This window comes from Dryobates pubescens, chromosome 11, assembly GCF_014839835.1.
Source record: "Dryobates pubescens isolate bDryPub1 chromosome 11, bDryPub1.pri, whole genome shotgun sequence".
NCBI classification, from domain to species: domain Eukaryota; kingdom Metazoa; phylum Chordata; class Aves; order Piciformes; family Picidae; genus Dryobates; species Dryobates pubescens.
In genome coordinates this window covers 22,198,463-22,217,870 of record NC_071622.1, presented here as the reverse complement: position 1 = coordinate 22,217,870, position 19,408 = coordinate 22,198,463, and the positions used below count along the sequence as shown (strand labels likewise).

The 19,408-nt window shown below is 40.3% G+C and overlaps 1 protein-coding gene across 1 annotated transcript in view; it reads left to right on the top strand.

Annotated features, from left to right (window-relative positions):
* The window catches only part of ST6GALNAC5 (ST6 N-acetylgalactosaminide alpha-2,6-sialyltransferase 5), an 80,707-nt gene extending 63,552 nt beyond the window's left edge, over positions 1 to 17,155 (top strand). Inside the window, exons 3-5 of the mRNA XM_054165195.1 lie at positions 1,967 to 2,376; positions 7,668 to 7,775; positions 15,654 to 17,155. Coding sequence (XP_054021170.1) covers positions 1,967 to 2,376; positions 7,668 to 7,775; positions 15,654 to 15,885 — 750 coding nt within the window. The 3' untranslated portion in view covers positions 15,886 to 17,155. The remainder of the gene's footprint in view (positions 1 to 1,966; positions 2,377 to 7,667; positions 7,776 to 15,653) is intronic.
* The last annotated feature ends 2,253 nt before the right edge of the window (positions 17,156 to 19,408 follow it).

Genomic DNA, 19,408 nt, shown 5'->3' with positions numbered 1-19,408 from the left:
TAGTTCAGGTTTTTTTTTCTGTAATCAAAAAGCACTTCATCATTCATTAGCTTGTCTCATAGAGAAAGAAAAAAAAAAGCAGCCACTTTACCTTCAGAATTAAATACAAGTTACTTAAGTAAAACACTCCCCTCAAATACTAGGGACCAAAGTATTTTAAAGCAGAGGATTGAGATTATCTCAAAACCAGATTATGTCTTCTTTTCAGTTTTAGCATTTTAAACTGTGCCTCACTGCACACTGATTTAGTAATTTGATTTCTATATCCTTATGGCTGATACTAAGTGTAATTACATGCAGCCATAACTTCTAAATGCCAGTAAACCCACCAGGTTATACCTGGAGACATGCTAGCTGTGTTTGTAATGGTGTGAACAACAAACTGCCAAGGAGAGCCACAGAGTTTGAGCTCAAGGTGCCAGAGATGGGGTTAGGTTGCTAGTGCTCATCAGAGCCAATGAATACTGTCACCTGCTCGGTATGCTACAGGATCAGGCCAGTGCCACAATACAGGAGACAATTGCTCTCAGCATGGTGTGTCTTATTTGGAACCTCTGAAATTAAACAAGTTACTCACCAGGAAGGTATTGGAATGCCATTCTTTATGAAACTAAATAAATAAAAGATGAAATGAACTATGAAATAAGTGAATTAAAAGGAATGATGAAAATTCTGATGGTCTAAAGATATAGATTAAAACGATCATGAACCAAAATGATCTTTCCTAGGAACCTCAGACCCACCCCGAGCCACCAGAGTTCAGTCTGTTTGCCTTTTTGTCTGAAAAGAAACAATAAGATACATATTTTTAATCTGATGTGACAGGTTTTAAATGCTTCAAGATACTGTTTCATGGAGAGTCACCAAGGCATGTCTTCAGATGGCCTTTACCTCTCAGTTTACTGCATTCTTGTTAGACAGTAGGACTTCAGGAATACTGTTAACCCTTTGCTCCTTTTTATTTCCCATGTTGAACAGCAGATACATACTCCCCTTACTAATCTGTGTGCTGGTGGCAGACTTCAGCAATGTAATATGATTTATCATGCACTTTCATGAAAATGAAAGTTTATTTTTCTCTCCTGATTCCATTAAGACAGCCACTTGCTGAACCTCCTGTTCCATTTCACAGTGTAACTTTTGAACATGACCTGACAAGCTAGAAAAAGTGCAGTGCACTAACTCACTGTCATGTAAAGTACACGTAGACGTTAATGCCCATCTCTGACTATTGAACCACAAAGGAGGTACAAGAGCACTACAGTGGTTATGACATCAACTTGGAAATTGTGTGGAAAGACAGGATGAAGGTAGAACTCTTCCCTTAACAAAATGTGCTGACCACAATGTTGAAAAGCTATTCACAACTTTGTTTATGAGGACCTACGATTGTTTTTTTTCTGGGTGGGGGGTGGGGGTGTGGGGGGGTGGGGGGTGGGGAGGAGAGGGCGAAAATGGAAGAGGAAGAATTAAAAAACACAATCCAATTATAGCTCATTTATATCAAGTAGAATCATAGAAGGGTCCAGGCCACAAGGGACCTCCAAAGGTCATGTTGTCCAACCTCTCTGCAGTCATCAGGGACATCCCCAACTACATCAGGCTGCCCAGGGCCTTGTCAAGCCTCACCTTGAATATCTCCAGGTAGATAGTAAATGTGCACTCCTAAGCACAGAAGCTGCTATGATTACTGTATATGAAGCAGCAGTGGAAAGGAGAGTTTAAACAGTGGACTTAACTCCACTGAGGAACTTTAAGGGTTTGCACACCTGTGCTGCATTTTCTCTATCTACAAAACGTAGTGATAATGTATCCCCAGATATTTGAGAAGAATGCTGGGAGAGATTTACATAAAGCCCTCTGAAATTTTTGCTGTAAAACATGTGATGTCTGTGTAAAATATAGTTATCATGTAGCAAATGGGGAGCTGTCTGCAGCTAATTTTGAAGCATATGTGTCTTTGCAGCCTTTAAAAATGCACTGCAAGAGTTGCGCATTGGTAACCAGCTCTGGACACCTGCTGGGAAGTAAACAAGGTGACAGAATTGACGAGACAGAGTGTGTAATACGAATGAATGATGCACCTACTCGAGGTTATGGCAGAGATGTTGGAAACAGAACAAGCCTTCGAGTCATCGCACACTCCAGCATTCAGAGGATCTTGCGAAACCGCAACGAACTCTTAAATATGAGCCATGGGGCCGTGTTCATCTTCTGGGGTCCCAGCAGCTACATGAGGAGAGATGGTAAAGGCTTGGTGTATAATAATCTGCAGCTGATGAATCAGATACTGCCTCAATTAAAAGCGTATATGATTTCCCGCCACAAGATGCTTCAATTTGATGACCTTTTTAAACGGGAAACTGGGAAAGACAGGTGAGAACTTACATTGGGGAGCTATCAAACAGTAGTAGAATAATGTACTTTATATATACCAATTTCAGATCTGCTCAGAGGTACCATCACACCCATTAAATCCTTTGCATTATGAGCTGTAATATGGCATGACATGCCAAATAACATCACTTGTAATATGGGTGAAAAAATAAGCATCGAAACAATTTGTATGGAATATTGCCTCATCAATACTGGAATCTGGATATACTGTTCATACAGCCAAGGAGGTAGGAACTGTTTAAATTTCACTTTGGGGTGATCTACTTGAAAGTATTTTTACTGGTTTTGAAAAATCAGAATGGATAAGTTATGTTTTCTTACAGAGGAAATGCCACCATTCAGTGAATTATAATAGCTCTTTATTGAGTTTAAGCATTCTAGGAACACTGCAGTTGTAAAACTTGTAAAACAAATAAACATTAGTCATACATTAGGTGCTTCAGAACAGTTAATCTCATATTTCCAACTGGGAAAAGGAAAGTTATTATGATAGTTACATCTTTATGAGACTGTTTATGACTCATAGGCTGATCTTCAAATCAAATTTTTAGTAAGTGACCCACTGCAAGACTGGGAAATTTTCACACATAATGTTTTAAACTGGGCATTTAAACCAAAGACTTCCTAGCAAGAAATACATTTATTTTTAACGAACTCCTCTATTTTTTACTTACTAAATATGCTGCTGTAAAAACGGAACAGTCTCCACTTAGGTACAAATGAAGAGGTAGGTTTATTGTGCAGTAACTCATGGTGAGATTTTCTAGCTTCACAAATAACTATACACATATACCAAAGCTTGGAGCTAGGCTCACTCCTGTTGTGGATAGGGAGGACTCAGGAGCACAGACTTAGTTTTCTGGGCTGCACAACAAAAGCAGAAACAGTGTTAGAGGAAATTGCTGTTATCCTCTTAGTGATGGCAACTGCATTTTTGGTGCCTTGTTTTACTCTACATCATTTGCTTGCAGAGCTCTGTTTAGTTACAGTGGATCAAACTACTCATCTGAGTTCTCGATTGACTCACACTAATACTAGAACACAGAGTAATGTGGTCAGTTTCTTGCCATTAAAGGTCCTTTTCTAGTCATCTTCTAGTTGGTGCTAGTGACTGCCAGACACTGCCTCTGCCAGAACAAGGAGAAAGGATAACAAGGGGAGATACCCTGCCAGTTCTGCTGTGTTTTGTTCTTTTCCAGGTTTGTCTACCCAGAGTAGAGCAAAGTGAGAAGGTGGATTAAGCATTCAGACCCTTCAAGAAAAATGCAAATGATTATCTGTATGCCCAGTACTTACAACAGCATGAAAGTAGGCAAAGCTGTAGTTGCACTGTAACACGGGCCACCATCACCCTAAGGGTCAGACCTCATACACAAAGGAATGTACCCTGTCCACCTCCTCTCTGGGATTGCTCTTTCAGTGTGAGACCCCATGCAGTGCCCAGATGTGAGGAACAGTTTACCTCCTCTGCTTCAGTCTGGCCAGTTCTGCTGTGAGGACCCAAGTCCCATCCCTTTCCTGACAATTGCTGTGCAGTTTCAGGCAAGCTGCCTGGTTCTGCATCACCCATCAGGAGTGAGAGGCCCATAGCTGTGCATGTGATGAAAGCTTTTCTTTTTTAATGTGCAGGCACCTGGCTCAGTCCTGGCTTCTGAAATATTCTTGAGACATTAATGACATTATAACAAGTTTATAGTGGACTCAGTCATGGGCACCTTGAACTCCCAGTGCAAATCAAGGGCATTTGGATGCTGGTAAATTCAGCCTCATGAACAGATCCTGTTGCTTTTAAGAAATTGCAGGCTCTGCTGTGTATGAACTGTGCCTTTAGAGGGCACATACAGCATAGTTGAAGGACTAAGAAGATTAAAATGGGAGATGAAAATGAATGAATAGGCAGCACAGAAAAAGAGAAGATGAAAAGCAGCACGAGTAGGAAGGAATTTGTAAGGGGAGAAAATGTATGTAGCTGTGGGGGCAGGTGCAGAACATTGTACAGCCCAGGATGTTGCTGTTTTCTGGGAGGTATCTGCTGAGCTCTTGACATTAGTGCCTGCAAAAAAAACAAGGGAGAGAGAGACAGAAGGCTGCAAGGCTGCAATAATCAAACCATTCATTTTTGTCTTAAAAATAATGGGGGAAAATTAAAAAGGTAATTGGATGTACTGTGCTGTTCAAAAAATCCCCACCTGATTTTGAAATTAAGGGAAACCTTCAGAAAACACTACCAGTTAAATACTCTGGTGAATGACAAAGGGTGCACAGCCGTATACTTGGTATTATAAAGTAACTGTACTTGAAAATAACTTTATAATTGAATAAGGGTACATTAAGAAAAAAAGATTCAGAACCAATATTATAGTAATTAGATAAAAGAAACATAAATGAAATAACTGCAGGAAGAGTATTTCCATAGAGATTATAAATGAGATTTTGGTGGAGTAAAAAGGCCTTTAATTGTAATTTAGTGTGCACTACAGAATTATCAGCACAGAGTGTTAGTTCATCATATAAAAGAATATCTGATAATTTTCCCTAATAAGCACATGACAGTTCTTCACAGTCTTTCATTACAACTGATTAGGTAAAAACCCAGTATTTTTTGTGGGACTCTTGCTCAGATCTTTTACGAGAAGGCAAGACAGTGTAGCCCTGTTTCTATATTGCTGTCCTACAGATATGGTATTTAAAGACACCAAAGTGGTACTTGAGTAAGTTTTTTTAATCTTTATTTCGTTGTGTGGCTTTACAACTGGTTTATTTAAATTCAGTTATTCTCCTATTATTGAAAACACCAAATTACAGCATAAGTGTGTGTAAGCAAAAAGAAAACCAATCCAGCAGCCAGCCTAGCTGGGTTACCTGACCTGTGCAAAGCTCAAGCCCCTTCAGTCTAGATATAATTACTCCCTCAGTTTTGGAAAGTGAAGTGTTAGGCACCTAAAACAGTAGCTTTGTGCAAGCTCCAAATTACTCTTAGCCTGAACATGTTCCTGAATTACCAAGCAATTCCTAGGGTCAGAAACTCTCAAGTGGCAGGGAAGTAGATTTTTCAGGCTTTTCCCTACCTTTCCCTTTCCTAATAATTTTGAATCAAAAAATATTATTTACCATTTTGTATTGTTGCGGTGCCTGAAGGTCTCTGCTGAGCTTATGACCCAGCTGTTACTTTGTGACAAATTGCACTCACCCCCCACAAAGCTTAAGTGTAAATTCAGAGAATAAATAAGGCCCTATAATTGGAACTAATGAGATGCTTGGATCCTGTTATTCTTCAAATGCTCGATTAGCCTGAAAGTCTCTATGTCAGGAGCGGTGAAAACAAATGTTTCGGGAGTTCATGTTACCAGGTGACCTACAAAGGACAGAACAAATTACCCAGGCTTCCCAACATCCTTCAGGCATTTTTGGTTAAATAAGTCCTTTATGTTTAGAAATGCCTTTTAAACAGCCAGCACTGATAACAACCACTTTCTTTTTTCTTTACAATAGTTTAATTCAATGAGGAAACAGGAAACTTCGGTAAAAGGCATCCCTCAGTCTGACAGTACTCAAAATGTTTCCCTTCTACCACACTGTAGTTGGGCTACTTGGAGCCAGCTTGGTCATCATTAGCTTGGGAAGCTGCATGGTGGGCTCTTGCCTCCTGAATTGCATATTAGTGATTGCTGACGCTTGTAGCGTCTGCTGTGGCTTCAGGTCCCTCTTTCCAAGACTTCCTCATTCCATTGTCACTGGGTAAACTGTAACAAAGATGGCCTTGGGAATAGGGTCAGGACCTGGGCTTCCCAGGTGACTGCTGAGAACCTGTGCTTTTTTTTCTTCCTTTTTTTTGGGGGGGGTGGGGGGATGTTGTCACAAAATTTCACAGGTATCAGGCAGATGCAGGTGTAGGGGAATGGGGTTTATGTAGGCTTCATATTAATACAACTTGGCACAGCACACAGCCATCCAAGTGATGGCACTGGTTTTCACATTGCCTCAGCTTTAGTAAGAGAGGAAAAGACAGCCGGCCACTGTGACAGGCTGTCATCAGGAATCTGAGGTCTTTTTGGGTCACAGATGACACAAGGTTGAACTTTTTCCTGCGGGACTTTTCTAGCTGAGTGAGGAGCTATTAGGGAGACCTGCTGTCTCCTTCTCTAACAGCATTTGAAAGGAGGCCTTTGAATGAACTTGTTCGCTCTGCAACAAATACCCAACTTTATGTGCCTCTATTTATAAGAGAGACGCCTGATGTGGTTGTGTAGAACTGCCCCTAAACAAGCCTCTATGATACCATAAGAAATGCTCCTCACTGGCATTTTACTGACCCTCCTGTTCCAAGACTGCCAGCTCTCCCCCAGCACATGGACAGTGCAGGAACTTAGCACAGGACTGGGATTTCCTGTGTATGTGCCAGTCAACCAGTAACCCTTACAGCACCCATTTTTTACACACTGAACAGCAATGGCAAGCAAATGTGAGGAAGAGGAAATGTTACTGTTGGCATTTTGCAGCAAAATTTAAGAACAGTTTGTAAATCTCTTACATCTGCGAACATATTACATGGAGATATCTCCTATTTTGCATAAATAATGCTGGAATCAGTTGTGTTCCTTTCAGAGATATATCCCAGCCTGCAGAAAAGGAGCTGCCCTAGAGGAATCCCTTGCAGAACTATTGTTCATATTCAAAGATCCCATTAGGCAGGGATAAGACTTGGGGCAAGCAGAGGGGCAGCATCTAGGATGAAAGTTTTCCAGGCTAAGAAACAGATCTAACTGCAGCTAAATAAGAGTTTCCTGCCAGTAGTCACAGTGACGGGGAGCTTCCAGAAAGCAAGCACTTGAGGCTCTAGCAAATAGGCTTCTCTGCGTGCTGGGGGAGGCAGGCACTTCATCCCCCATGATGCATCTTCCTGAGCACTTTGTGTGTAAGCTCCATTAAGTGATTACAGGTGTGTATAGATTTCTAACAGAAGAATATAAATACAGGGCATGAAGTTTCAGTCACTTAAAGGAAACTTACCAAAAGGTCAGGTAAATATTAACATTGCAGTTGCCCAAAATCAATTGCAGCAAGTGCAGTTTCTACTTAGATTAGTCCACTGACGGAAGACACTAGCGAAATTATTAAAAGATGAATGAGCAAAGTAGTCTTGGTTGTCCCAATTTTCATAACCTTTCACAAGAATGAAAAAAAAAAAAAACCCACCCAGAAATTGCTTCAGATATCTCAAGAAATACTTTTTTCAGCCTAGAAACTTAATTATGTTTTTTTGCTTTCAGGAAGATATCCAACACTTGGCTTAGCACGGGCTGGTTCACAATGACTATCGCATTAGAGCTCTGTGACAGGATAAATGTTTATGGCATGGTGCCACCGGATTTCTGCAGGTAGGATTTACTTTGGAACCATTATTAGCCAGCAAGGTTGAGTGTTACAGATAAATATCTGAATCTTTTAATTATTTTTTTTTTTTCTCCCTGCAACATGTCTTCAGTCCTCTTAAAGCAATTAATTAACATGTCCCAAGATCTGATTCTGAGCACAACAAACAGCATTTAATTATGTTCTATAAAATATTTAAAAATTTTTGTTTGTAGTGTGGGAGAATTAATCCGTCTTGTTGGTTTATTTTAGTCTGAATATTTATCAGCTAAAAGTAATGCAATAATTGGCATGAAATTAATCTGAAAAAAGGGGATTACTGGAAAATATTTTTTGTATTTAACATTTCCACTTAGTTAATGAGGAATGGAGAACTCACAGTCACTGGTTTCTCAATTAACTTTCTAAGCAACTTAATATTGTTGTATCTCTGTCACATGAATCTCAGTCCTCTAGTGAATTAGTTTCCACAAAACAAACAAACAGAATTTGGCCCCACAGAGTGGGTGATTGCTCCTGTGATGACCTATTTTGGTTATGCAGGGCCCCCCACCTCTGTGGGCCTGGTGGTGGTAGAAGCAGCACAGGAATTCCACCAGTGGAAGCTAGCTGTGTGACCCCTTAACACTGTTTTGTGATGTAACAGCTTGGGTACATTTTATGGCTCTGTTGTACCTCCAGTCATATTCAAGACTCCAGAACCAAGGTGCTGGCTAAGTTTTCCCACTGTGGATCAGTGATAGCAGGAAAGGAGTCTTCAGGACTTCTGATACTGGACCAAAATCTTGTTAGCCAGATGATGGAAACTACTGACTCAGTATAAATTGACGGGGTACTTGGTGCTGTGGGTTAGTTGCTTGGGCGGAGTTGGATTGGTTGATGGGTTGGACGCGATGATCTTGAAGGTCTCTTCCAACCTGGTTTATTCTATGTATTCTATTCTATGTATTCTATGTAAATTGATATAAATTTTACATCAGCAGTCTTTATGCTAACTCTGGCTTTTCAGAAGGATGCGGTGATGTGCCCACACCCAGTCCTGATCCCACTGGCACTGTCAGCAGTGCCCAGAGCTGGTACTGGCAGATTGGAATGATGGTATCAGGGCAACATTTCATCCTCTGTTCACCCATCCCTTTCATAAAAAGTACTTGCTTGAATTTTCTGTTGCAAACTCAGTAATCTCACTGGAGTAGGGTTCATTGACTAATTCAAGATGCTTTTCAGGGGCAAGGGGAGCAAAGCTGCAGTGACAGGTTAGCTCATCTATCAAATAACAGGACTAGCTTTGACTTTTTCGAGTACTGAAAAGAAGCATTCAGGAATCTGCTTTTGTGTCCTGGCCATGCAGTCGAAGTCCCTGAAGGAGTTAGAATACAAATTGTCAACACTAAATTCTGCTTTGTGAGAATGAGGCAGTTTAGGCTGGGTGCCTCCTGTTCCTGCCACACAAGCTACACCTCCAGTGTCCTGAGTGTCCAGCCCAGTAGGTGGTCACAGGAAATAGCGTTTTTCATACCCATAATAATCCTGCACCCTATAAATCCATCTGCAAAGTCTTTCTTGTCCTCTTTCTTCCCTCTCTGCTCCTCTCGGGAGATGCTCCCTATTGGGTAATGGTGGGGGAGTATCTCAAGGCCTCTGAAGCCTGGCTAGGCCTAATGCCAGGAGGAGAAGGGGGAGGGGCAGTCTCAGACCTGGCCAGCTTAGACTAGCCTAGCAGTGCAGGGGGAAGAGCGAGCCCTGGGAGGGGTCTTGGGTATACCTTCAGGTGGGGAGAAGGGAAGTGTTTGGGAGGCTTTTGGGTGTGCTGTAGGGGATTCTGTATGCTTTGGGATTTCTTTTGTCACTGCGCTTGAAGCTTCTGTAAAACACTTGCTGCCTTTCCATTTAAACTTTGCATCACTTTGCAATGCATTTGTGTGTCATTTTTTCGCCCCTCTGAGGGGCAGGAGAGGATCTGCCTGGCCTCAAACCAGAACAAATTATCAAAACACTGATGATAAATGCTGTGATGTACTGCCAGACTTCATCATGAATTCCCCAAGGAAAATAACATATTAGAACAGATATTCTAGAAACATAGCACAGCATTTCAGATCTTCTGTCATTTCAGTTGGCCAAGACATACTTCTTCAGTTTCTGTAAGTGGTCAATCTGTCTTTACTCCAGAAGTGGCTGTATTCATAGAATCATAGAATGGTCTAGATTGGAAGGGACCTCCAAAGGTCATCCAGTCATGTGCAGTAAGCAGGGCCATCCTCAACCAGATCAGGTTGCCCAGATATGCAATGGCACATGGAGGTAATTCTTGAACTGATGATCTAAAAATGCAAAACCAGCAGTTCACTGCAAAGAAATGCTCAATCCTAACTTTTCAGGCAGTTAGTTTAGATACATAATTTGGTTTTTAAAACCCACTGTTTTTAAGAGAGAATAAAATTGTCACTGAGATCATATGAAAGGCTTTCATAGAATGAAATTGAGTGGATATGATACTAAATTATAATGCAGGAAAAGCTGCAATCAATCCTGCCATTGATAGATGTAATAATGCTTACAGCCTGCATAAAAAAAATCTTGACATAAAGGTATGCTCACCTAGTCATAAAAAGGGAAAAGGTCATTTCTTAATCAAAAGAATATGAAGTGTCTTTACTTCACACCTGTTCCCTAGATGATGAAGGGGAAAACTGTACTTGCCATGCTTGGAAGAAGCGATCCACGAAGATCTATGAAAGGAACTTCTTGCCATACATACAATTAACCTTCTTAGTTTGTTCTTCAGCTGCTCATTAAGAAGTTAAACAGTGCTTCCTTTCAGAGAACTAAGACAACAAAATAGAATAGCAGAAAGAAAGAAATACTGTGTAATTTTAAGCCATATTTCCTAGTTTCAGACAGAAAAAATACCACCTACCATTTAAAATAGCTGTCTTGTGTGTGTGCAAGATGGTTCCAGGTATGCAACTAAGATATCATTAAAATTCAAAAAAGACAAAAGAACACTCTTACTTCTGTTCACAGTTAATAACACCAAATTTACAACTTCAGCAGATATCCATTATTTTTTAAGTATTAATTAGTGAAGTAAGTAATGACTGTGGGTGATCACTGCTGTGGAACTGAATTAGTATCACATCTGTAACATGAAGGACTTCTCAAAGGTATTCTGAATATCACACTGTTGATTCTGGTACAAATTATTAGCTTAAGATCATTAACGAAATTGCTTCCCACCCATGCAGGAAAAATAGTCCAGTGAAGGAGTCTGGAGTACCGGCTAAAAGACTTGCCATTATTAATTACAACAACGTGGTTTAGATTAATTTCTATTTACTTTCACTGGACACTGATTTTTATTTTTATGTTTTATAGCTGACCTGGAATTGGTAACCTGATTATTATAAATTTCTAGTACTTAAAAGCAAAGCTAAATGTAATGTTGAATCCCTTCGCTACAGATTTATACTGTAGCAAGAGTTACCAGCTTTGATACTTCTCTCATGCTGTTAAATTCATCTGACTTTCACATTCTAGAATAAGATGAAAGCTTGTGCTTCCATGCACAGTGCAAAGATATGGAGAACATGCACCTCTCACTCTTTTGTCAAAAGAAACACAAGCCCTTTTGCTGTATAATTTTTCCCAGTGGCTAGGCCTTGGTGAAGCAAACAAGCACCCCAGATGGGAAGCATTTTCCTTTATGAGCTCCCTTTGCAGCCTGCTGTATGCACAGGACTCACTCCTGTACTGGGCATTTTCCTCCTCTGTCAACATCTGCAGCCAGATTGTGGCACACATAGCACCACAATTCCTAAAGGCCCTGCAGTGCTACTCTTCTTTGTGGTTGCTCAGCAGATTCGGTGGGAAGGGCACAGACAAGCCTTAATGCAGTTTGCAGTAAGTCCAAGTCCCTGAAGTATCTGCATCAGTGAGAAGTTGGTTCCTTTCTGATATCCCTGGATAATCATATTCAGAGATATCACCCCATATGTGTGTGCATAAACAAGGAAAACTCAGTGAAGGGAACCCCCTTTAACCTCCTATCTCTTCATGGGCCTTCTAGAACTCACAGAAACTGAAAGCTTAATTCTGAGCCTTGCTAATATGAATAATTTTTGCTCCAGTCAGGGAGCCAGATCATTTTCCTGTAAGAATCCTCATTTAACTGCTAGGCCATTTCCCATCTGTGATAATTTGCTTGAAAATTGGCATTTGAAATCCTTTAATGTATTCCGTTGGGTACAGCTTTTAAATCTAGTGTTTTCTTGCCTTCCTCTCTCATTTCCTATGGCTTTAAATGCAAAGGAGTTGTTGCTAGTTATATTTCTGGGGCTTATGAGAGGCTTGATAGAAGAGGTGCTCACAGGATTGTAAACTGTACTGGAGACAGTAATGCCCTTTGGTCCATATGCCTGAATCTCACCTCGTTATCTTAATAACTTAATAACTAAATGTGTAAGTGGTTTGGAAAGCAGAGCTAGTGCAGAGCTCAATGAAATGGGATCCTGGGCAAAAAAATTACCCAGAAATCCTCATAGTGCTGGCACAACACCTTGCCCATCACTCAAGATATTAATGACATTTTAGTCGCCCTTCAAAACAATGAATTTTTTACAAAGCCTGTAAGTACATACAGTTTTAGTGGGTTGATTTATAATGGCTCTTCATTTTTAAAGGAAGAGGTTGACCATGATGCGATAGGGGATGGCCTTGTTCGTCTGCCTTGTTTCTTTTCAGACACTGCTGTATTTTCAGCTTTCACTGTGGGCGGATACCATCTGTGGGAAAATGTGCACTGAAGTGGCAAACAGTAGATGACTGACATTGGGTACAAGCACTTACACAGTTGCTGTGCTGGCAGGCTGTTAGGCAGGAAGAACAGTCTATTTGACAGAGGAACTTTCGTAGATTCCTCCCAGCTGTGATATTAATATGCATGCAAAGTCTGACAAAATACTGATTAATGTCCAGTATCAGTCAGTGATAAAACAGCATCTGTTTTAATGTTAACAAATGAGGTGGCAAGCAATTTCCGTATAGAAATTACTCATGCATTTCATTTGCTGGTGACACAAGCTAATTGCAGAGTTAGAAGATAACACAGTACAGTTAATTTGGGTTATGGTGTAGTCACTCAAGACAGAGTTCAAATCCAACCCTTACTGGCATGCAGTCTAGGGGGATCCAGAACTCCCACAAAAGCAGAAAGACTTCAGATACAATGTCCTAGGTATCTAACTGCCTTTTAGAGTTCCTAATCCAAAATACATTTGAAATTTCTCTTCAAAGCCTTAAATGGCTGCAGAGGAGTCTTGGAGAGAGGTCTTAAGTCACCAGCATTCTCATTATTGCATTGACTTCACCACCGGTTTTGCCAGTGGACCTGCACGCAAACCTTGACAGCACCCATCAGGGGATGCCTGTACTCAACATGGTGTCTGGGCTGCATTCTTCTGCCGCTTTCCTGTCAGACTCATGCAGCAGGTGTTTCTGCACTGTTTCTGATAGAATGTTGCACAAAACAGGTATGGACTTCAAAATGTTGTTTCAAAGAGGCAACAGTAGAGTGTAACCCAAGTAAATACTAAGATATCATAGACAGGGAGAAGGACCACCAATAAGCCTTCTCTCCTTCCTCACTCTGTCTGATCCCCCTGCCCTCTCTGTACCTCTCCACTCTTCTGATTAGTGTGGACAAAAATAAAAAAAGTGTCCAGCATTCGTGTTCTCCTCCATGAGAAATCTTATTCCAGTTACCACCATCAACCATGGCAAATTTCAGCACACAGCAAAGGAATAAGGAAGTGACATAAAGTGATTAACTTCCTGTCTTTTTACAGTAACATTTCATGTTCTACAAAGTCATTGACAAAAGGAGAGGGGTGAAGTGGGGCAGCTGAGAGAGGATCTCAACTAAATCTACCCACAGATACTGCGGTGAGCAGCCTTGTAGTCTCGCTTTGCAGTAGTGGGCCCTCAGCAGTTAACTTGTTTCCACTGTGACTGCATTTGTTCCAAGTCTGTTGGAGATACAGAATTTTAACTCTGCTAATCCTAACTTAAAAGCAGTAAATTTACAGCGAGAACACAAGAGTAAAATCAGCTTCAGTGCAGAAAGGAAGAGCAGTCTAAATGAGAGGCAGAGACCTATTTGTCTAGTTGTTCCTAAGGAAAAATAAATCACATGAAAATGTGTCCTGTTAGATTTACAGTAACCATATAAATGATTCATTTTAGAGATGATAATAAGAGGTCCAATGTATCAAAAATGTATGTGAAAAATTAATTGAGGATTGAGATCTACTAATTGTAATAATTAAAAAAAACACCCTTCATATAGAAATGTAATACTTTTAACATTGCAAATACACCTTCTGTACGTGAGGTATTGAAAGATTTCACTCCTATGTATTCTGATGAGAATACATACAGTAAATTTAGAATCCATCTTATTCTAGAAATGTAATTTTATTGTTACTCTGGTCTTGTAAGATTGATCATCATCTTGTGTTAGCAGGAAGCCAGATTGATTGACTTAAAACATTAATCTAAGGTATAAATGGAAAGCAGCAGCAGTATTATACATTACCACTGCATATACAATGTGGATAATGGTAAAATATGAAAAATTAGAGAACTGTGTAGGTGACAGAATTCCACAGTAAAAATAATGACCAAGACAGAATACTGACAGATTGTGGATGCATTCAATTGAAAGTGAGCTTAAAATATTAGCTCTTCAAAATGAAAATAATCGACTCTAGATTAGAGCTGACAGCCCTGAATCTGTGTGAGATTTCTTGTTCTGTACTAGCATCCTGTTCATCTCAGGCTTTAACACAGAGCAGTTCCAAGACTTCACTAATGGTGATATTAGGATTAACTTTTCTACCACTACAGAACAGTTTGCTGACAGTAACTGTGGAGGTTTGGGCTAACAATTGGGTTATTCTGTCTGGGGAAGCTGTCTCTCTTCCACTCTATGACACGGGGTTGCATAAAGTCATCAGCCCAAAATGCCTGTGCCCAAAGTGAAAACATAATGGGTACAGTTTAACATAGAGAATAAAACAAAAGAATTAATTTCTCTCTCTTTATTGTAATGCAAATGTGCCTTTTACAGAATGTGATATCAAAACATTGAGGTTAGAACTGCTAAAATGAACTTTATCCTAAACATCTTTGGCATATTCTATGTGTCACCGTTTGAGTGCTCTTCTCCTGCTGGTTAATGCTGATGGGCTCACAAGGTCAGAAGGATACCGTGGGTGAACTGGTTTAATTTTTAGCTTAGATACATGAAAAATGCCATTGTAAAATCAAAAAGAACTAATTTGTGCATCAGATGTTTGATTATAAACCCAGCAACAGTAGACTGTATCACTGACCTGGCAGGCAGGTACACTCATTGAAGTCATGCACTCAGAACCTCATACACCATGCTGGGAACGTTCAACTGAGATGATGTGACACAGATAACCACCTCCCCTCCGTCTTCCCCTTCTCTTTCTTCCCCCAGTTCAGTAATACCTCTTCAAGGCTCTTTACAAATCACCGTCTAGATATAAATCTCTTTTAAGCAGTTGGCTTCACATTTTAGAGCAGTAACACAGCCCTTCAGCACTCCCCCTTGTTTTTGAGCTACTGCTGTCCTTTTCTGAACCAGGAGGAAAGGATTAAAGGAGAGTAGTAGAAAGAGCTGAGAAACACCTTTGCCCTGTTCTGATATATTAAATATGCAAGAAAAATACAGCTACCTAGAAACTCGGTTTAACTAGGAGAAACAGTGGATTTGAGCCCATTAGCTTAAAGATAGCATCTTTTCAATCAGTAAAAAAGAACATCTCAGGCTTCCATCTATTTTCTTTCTTCCACAGGGATCCTAATCATCTTTCAGTACCTTACCATTATTACGAACCTCTGGGACCTGATGAATGCACAATGTACATTTCCCACGAGCGGGGCCGAAAGGGCAGCCACCATCGTTTCATCACAGAGAAACGAGTGTTCGAGAACTGGGCACGGACATTCAACATTCACTTCTTCCAACCAGACTGGAAACCAGAACCACTCACTGCAAATCACCCCGAGAGTAAACCCGTGGTCTGAGGGAGGAATGCACAAGACTGCGATCACAGTCACCTACTGTATCTGCCTTCGGGGGATGTTGGACCTTCTTGGACAGGAAGGCAGCCTTAAAGGAGAAGGGGAACAGGATTTGCAGCTGATGACTGAGACAATGGTCAGGAAGTTATGACAAAAGAATAGAGCAGCTCAAGAGTACTTTCTGTCAGACTGTGTATTAATCTAGTATAAAAGCCTTTTTTTGGCCTTCTGACTACTTCCTGTGCGTGTATGTGATTTGTGGAAAAAAGCAAACTTGAGTATCATTAATGGATGGTTAATTCATTACAGTTTTTTAAAGTACGATGCCACTGAATTTTCATAGTGAAAACTTAACGATATTTATTTAATGGAGGTTTTTATGCAACCTAGGCCAGTATTTTTCTAACTCACAGTCAATGTGGTGGTTTAACTTTCATAATCTTTCCAATTCAAAATGAATATTGCTGATGGTTTGAAAGGCCTAGCTTTTTATTTATAAAATTTGTTTGGGAAAATATGATTCTGTACAGCATGTAATTAATATTTGATCTGGAAATGTTGCATTTCTTTTAAAAATTTTGGGCTCTGTTCCAGCCTAAAGCCTTTAACAGCAAGAGTGGTCCCATGTGCAGAGCTGGCTAACTTTACATTTTGACATCTCATGCTAATATGAGAACAGTAGTGAAAATTCTGTTTGATATTAATGTGCATTGGCTGCTCTGCCATCAAGCTGCTGCTTTTTAATTAGGGGTGGGAGGAAGAAGGGCAAAGTTTATCCAAAAAATTCACTGCTTGTAGCAGCATGCTTTTCAGTGAAGAGATCAGGATCAGGCTGGAGGGCTTGTGTTCTGTTTTTGCTTCTCCTAGTCCTGTGAGAGGCTGAAGCAGCAAAAACCTCCTGAGCCAACAGACCACAAAGCAGGCAACAACTGCTCCAAACATGACCAGATTTCTGAAATCACGAAGACAAACTACCAGGTACTACACTATCAGCCATACTAGCTAAAAAGATACAAAAATCTCTGTCTTCCACTGTTCCAAAATCATCACAGATCTCAGAGATCCTGGATCACATTGAAGTTGGGATGTGGAAAGCGCTCTATGAGTACAAAATGGTCCCCTTGAAAAGAGCAAAGTCAGCAGTTTCTTCATGAAGTGCATGGCAAGTCCCTGTGAACCAAGGGGATGGACAATGCTGGTGCTGTACATGGAACCTCACAGTGTGAATTACTGGGTTACATTTGGCTTGTGAATAAAGAAGATTTCAGTTACACTATTATTTTTCCTTTTGCTTCACAAATACTAAATCTCCAATTTCTTCAGAGTAATTGCATGAACCATTATACCTCAGGTGTCAAAAGGTGTCCCTCATTTGAGACTCAAGAGGGCTCTGGGCAACCTGATCTAGTTGAGGATGCCCCTGCTTACTTGCAGAGGGGTTTGGACTAGATGACCTTCAGAGGTCACTTCCAACCCAGACCATTCTATGACTGTTACACAAATGCTAAAGCTAGAACAAAGATGTTGCTGTAAAACATCTAGATCTAAGAAGCTGAACCTCAGAGGCAATACGTAGAACTGGGACCAAACTCACTATCATTTAAACCCACTTAGAACTCATGGTCTTCCTCTTTCCAAAAATGCAGCAATAGCTGCATCTGCCCTGCAGGTACCTTGAATCTCTGGGGACAAAGTGAACTGCTCTGTCAGGGACAAAACAGTGTTACACCTGTAACACTGCTTGGACCCAAGAGCAGGCCTCCGAGAGCTACTCTCCTTGCTGCAGCCTTCCCTACAATCAGAGACCAAGAAACTTTAACCTACTTTGCCTTAAAAGGTTTTGGGTTTTTTTTTCATGTTTTTCCTGGTACACACCACTCAGCATACAAACTGAATGCAAAGCTCTACCCTTGCCAATTGCTTGTAACCGGTCTCTTGTCAGCTGGTGTTTAACTCCCCTCTTTCACTGATTGTGTTTTATTCCTTCCACTTGATTTCACAATGTTATAGAAAGAAATAGAATGGATTTTGAACTAATGGTGAACATCCCTTTCAGTATGTGTACTGGGGTGTGTTATTTTGAGCATATATTGCTCAAATTGATGGCCTCTACCAAATTTATTTACAGATCATTGCTAATGTGACTGCAAGAAAGGGTACAGTAGGTCCTCTGATGCCACCATCTTTTTGTTATTTTATTAATGGTACAATAATAAAAAAGATACTGTCATTCTAAAATAGAGCTCTTAGTTTTTCCATTAATTGAGAGCTGCAGGATGTGTATGCTAAATGTTTAGTTATGTTACTCTTAAAACCAGAGCATCTTAAGATAGATTACATTGACCTGCTTTTAGTGTTCAGCAGAAATATGGGAACTTGTCAGGCTCCATTGTGCTTGTTTCCTGCCTGCAAGACTGGCCCACACCAAGTAGATCAGAAGCAGCCTTTCAAATAGGAAGAGGAGACATGGGATAAACTGACCCTAAGTCTCCTCTAACTTCTAATAGTGACACTAAAGATTGCAAATACTCCTTCTTCCATTTCTGTTAATAACATCTAATAAGCTCTTGTTCCCCTTACACACATCTGGTCTCTAAAAACAATCCCAAAATTCTCACCAGCCTCCTGTGAAGTTTCAGCAAGTCTCCCCATCTAATTACAAACCTCATGAAGGAGTGTTTCCTAAGAGGACTTCCCATCTGTGTGCATAAAACTCACCTGCAAGAGGAAGCTTGATAATGCCGTGGAGACAGCAAGCTTTTAAATCAGACTGCTCACACAGATTTATATGGAACATCAATCCAGTCCAAACAGCACGTGCTACGAGAGTACAAAAGAAATGTAAATAATTTTTTAAGTGCTGCCATTTAAATTTGCAAATTACTGATATTTTTTCTGTAAAAGCACTGGTTTTGAACTACTGCTACATTTCAGCCTGCCTCAAGTTTTATGGCTTAGTTATAAACCAAACAGATTTATGATAGAAAATGCTGTCAGACCAGAGATAACTAGGCACTGCTGCCATTCTCTGGCTTATGCTGTCATCTTGCACTCTTCACTATAATTTGATCAATTCATGATCTTCCACACACATCATTTCACATATTAAAAACTGTTACAAAACAGTGTTTACAGACATCAGCAGTTTTAAGCTCTGTGTTAACTTTAGTTCTAAACTCCTTGCATACCTTACGCTTTTATATTTGGCTTCATCAGAGTAGCTATTTTTCATCTCGGAGAATCATAGCTCTTAGGCTGTGGTTTGCACAACTGGCATTGAGAATGATAGAGAAAAATATCTCTGCAACTAAGATGAGAAAAATGCAGCCACAGCCTCCTGTTATTTTGGCACAATGGCTGTCAGGTGCCCAGCTAACAGCATCACAATACAAAACAAAAACATGATGTGCTTTGATAAAATCTCCACCCAAGGCATCTCAGAATGACAAATTAATACTGCTTGTTTCTGGGTAGGAAAACTGGAGAATGGGAGGCTAAGAAACTTCCCCGGACCAAGGTGCAGCTT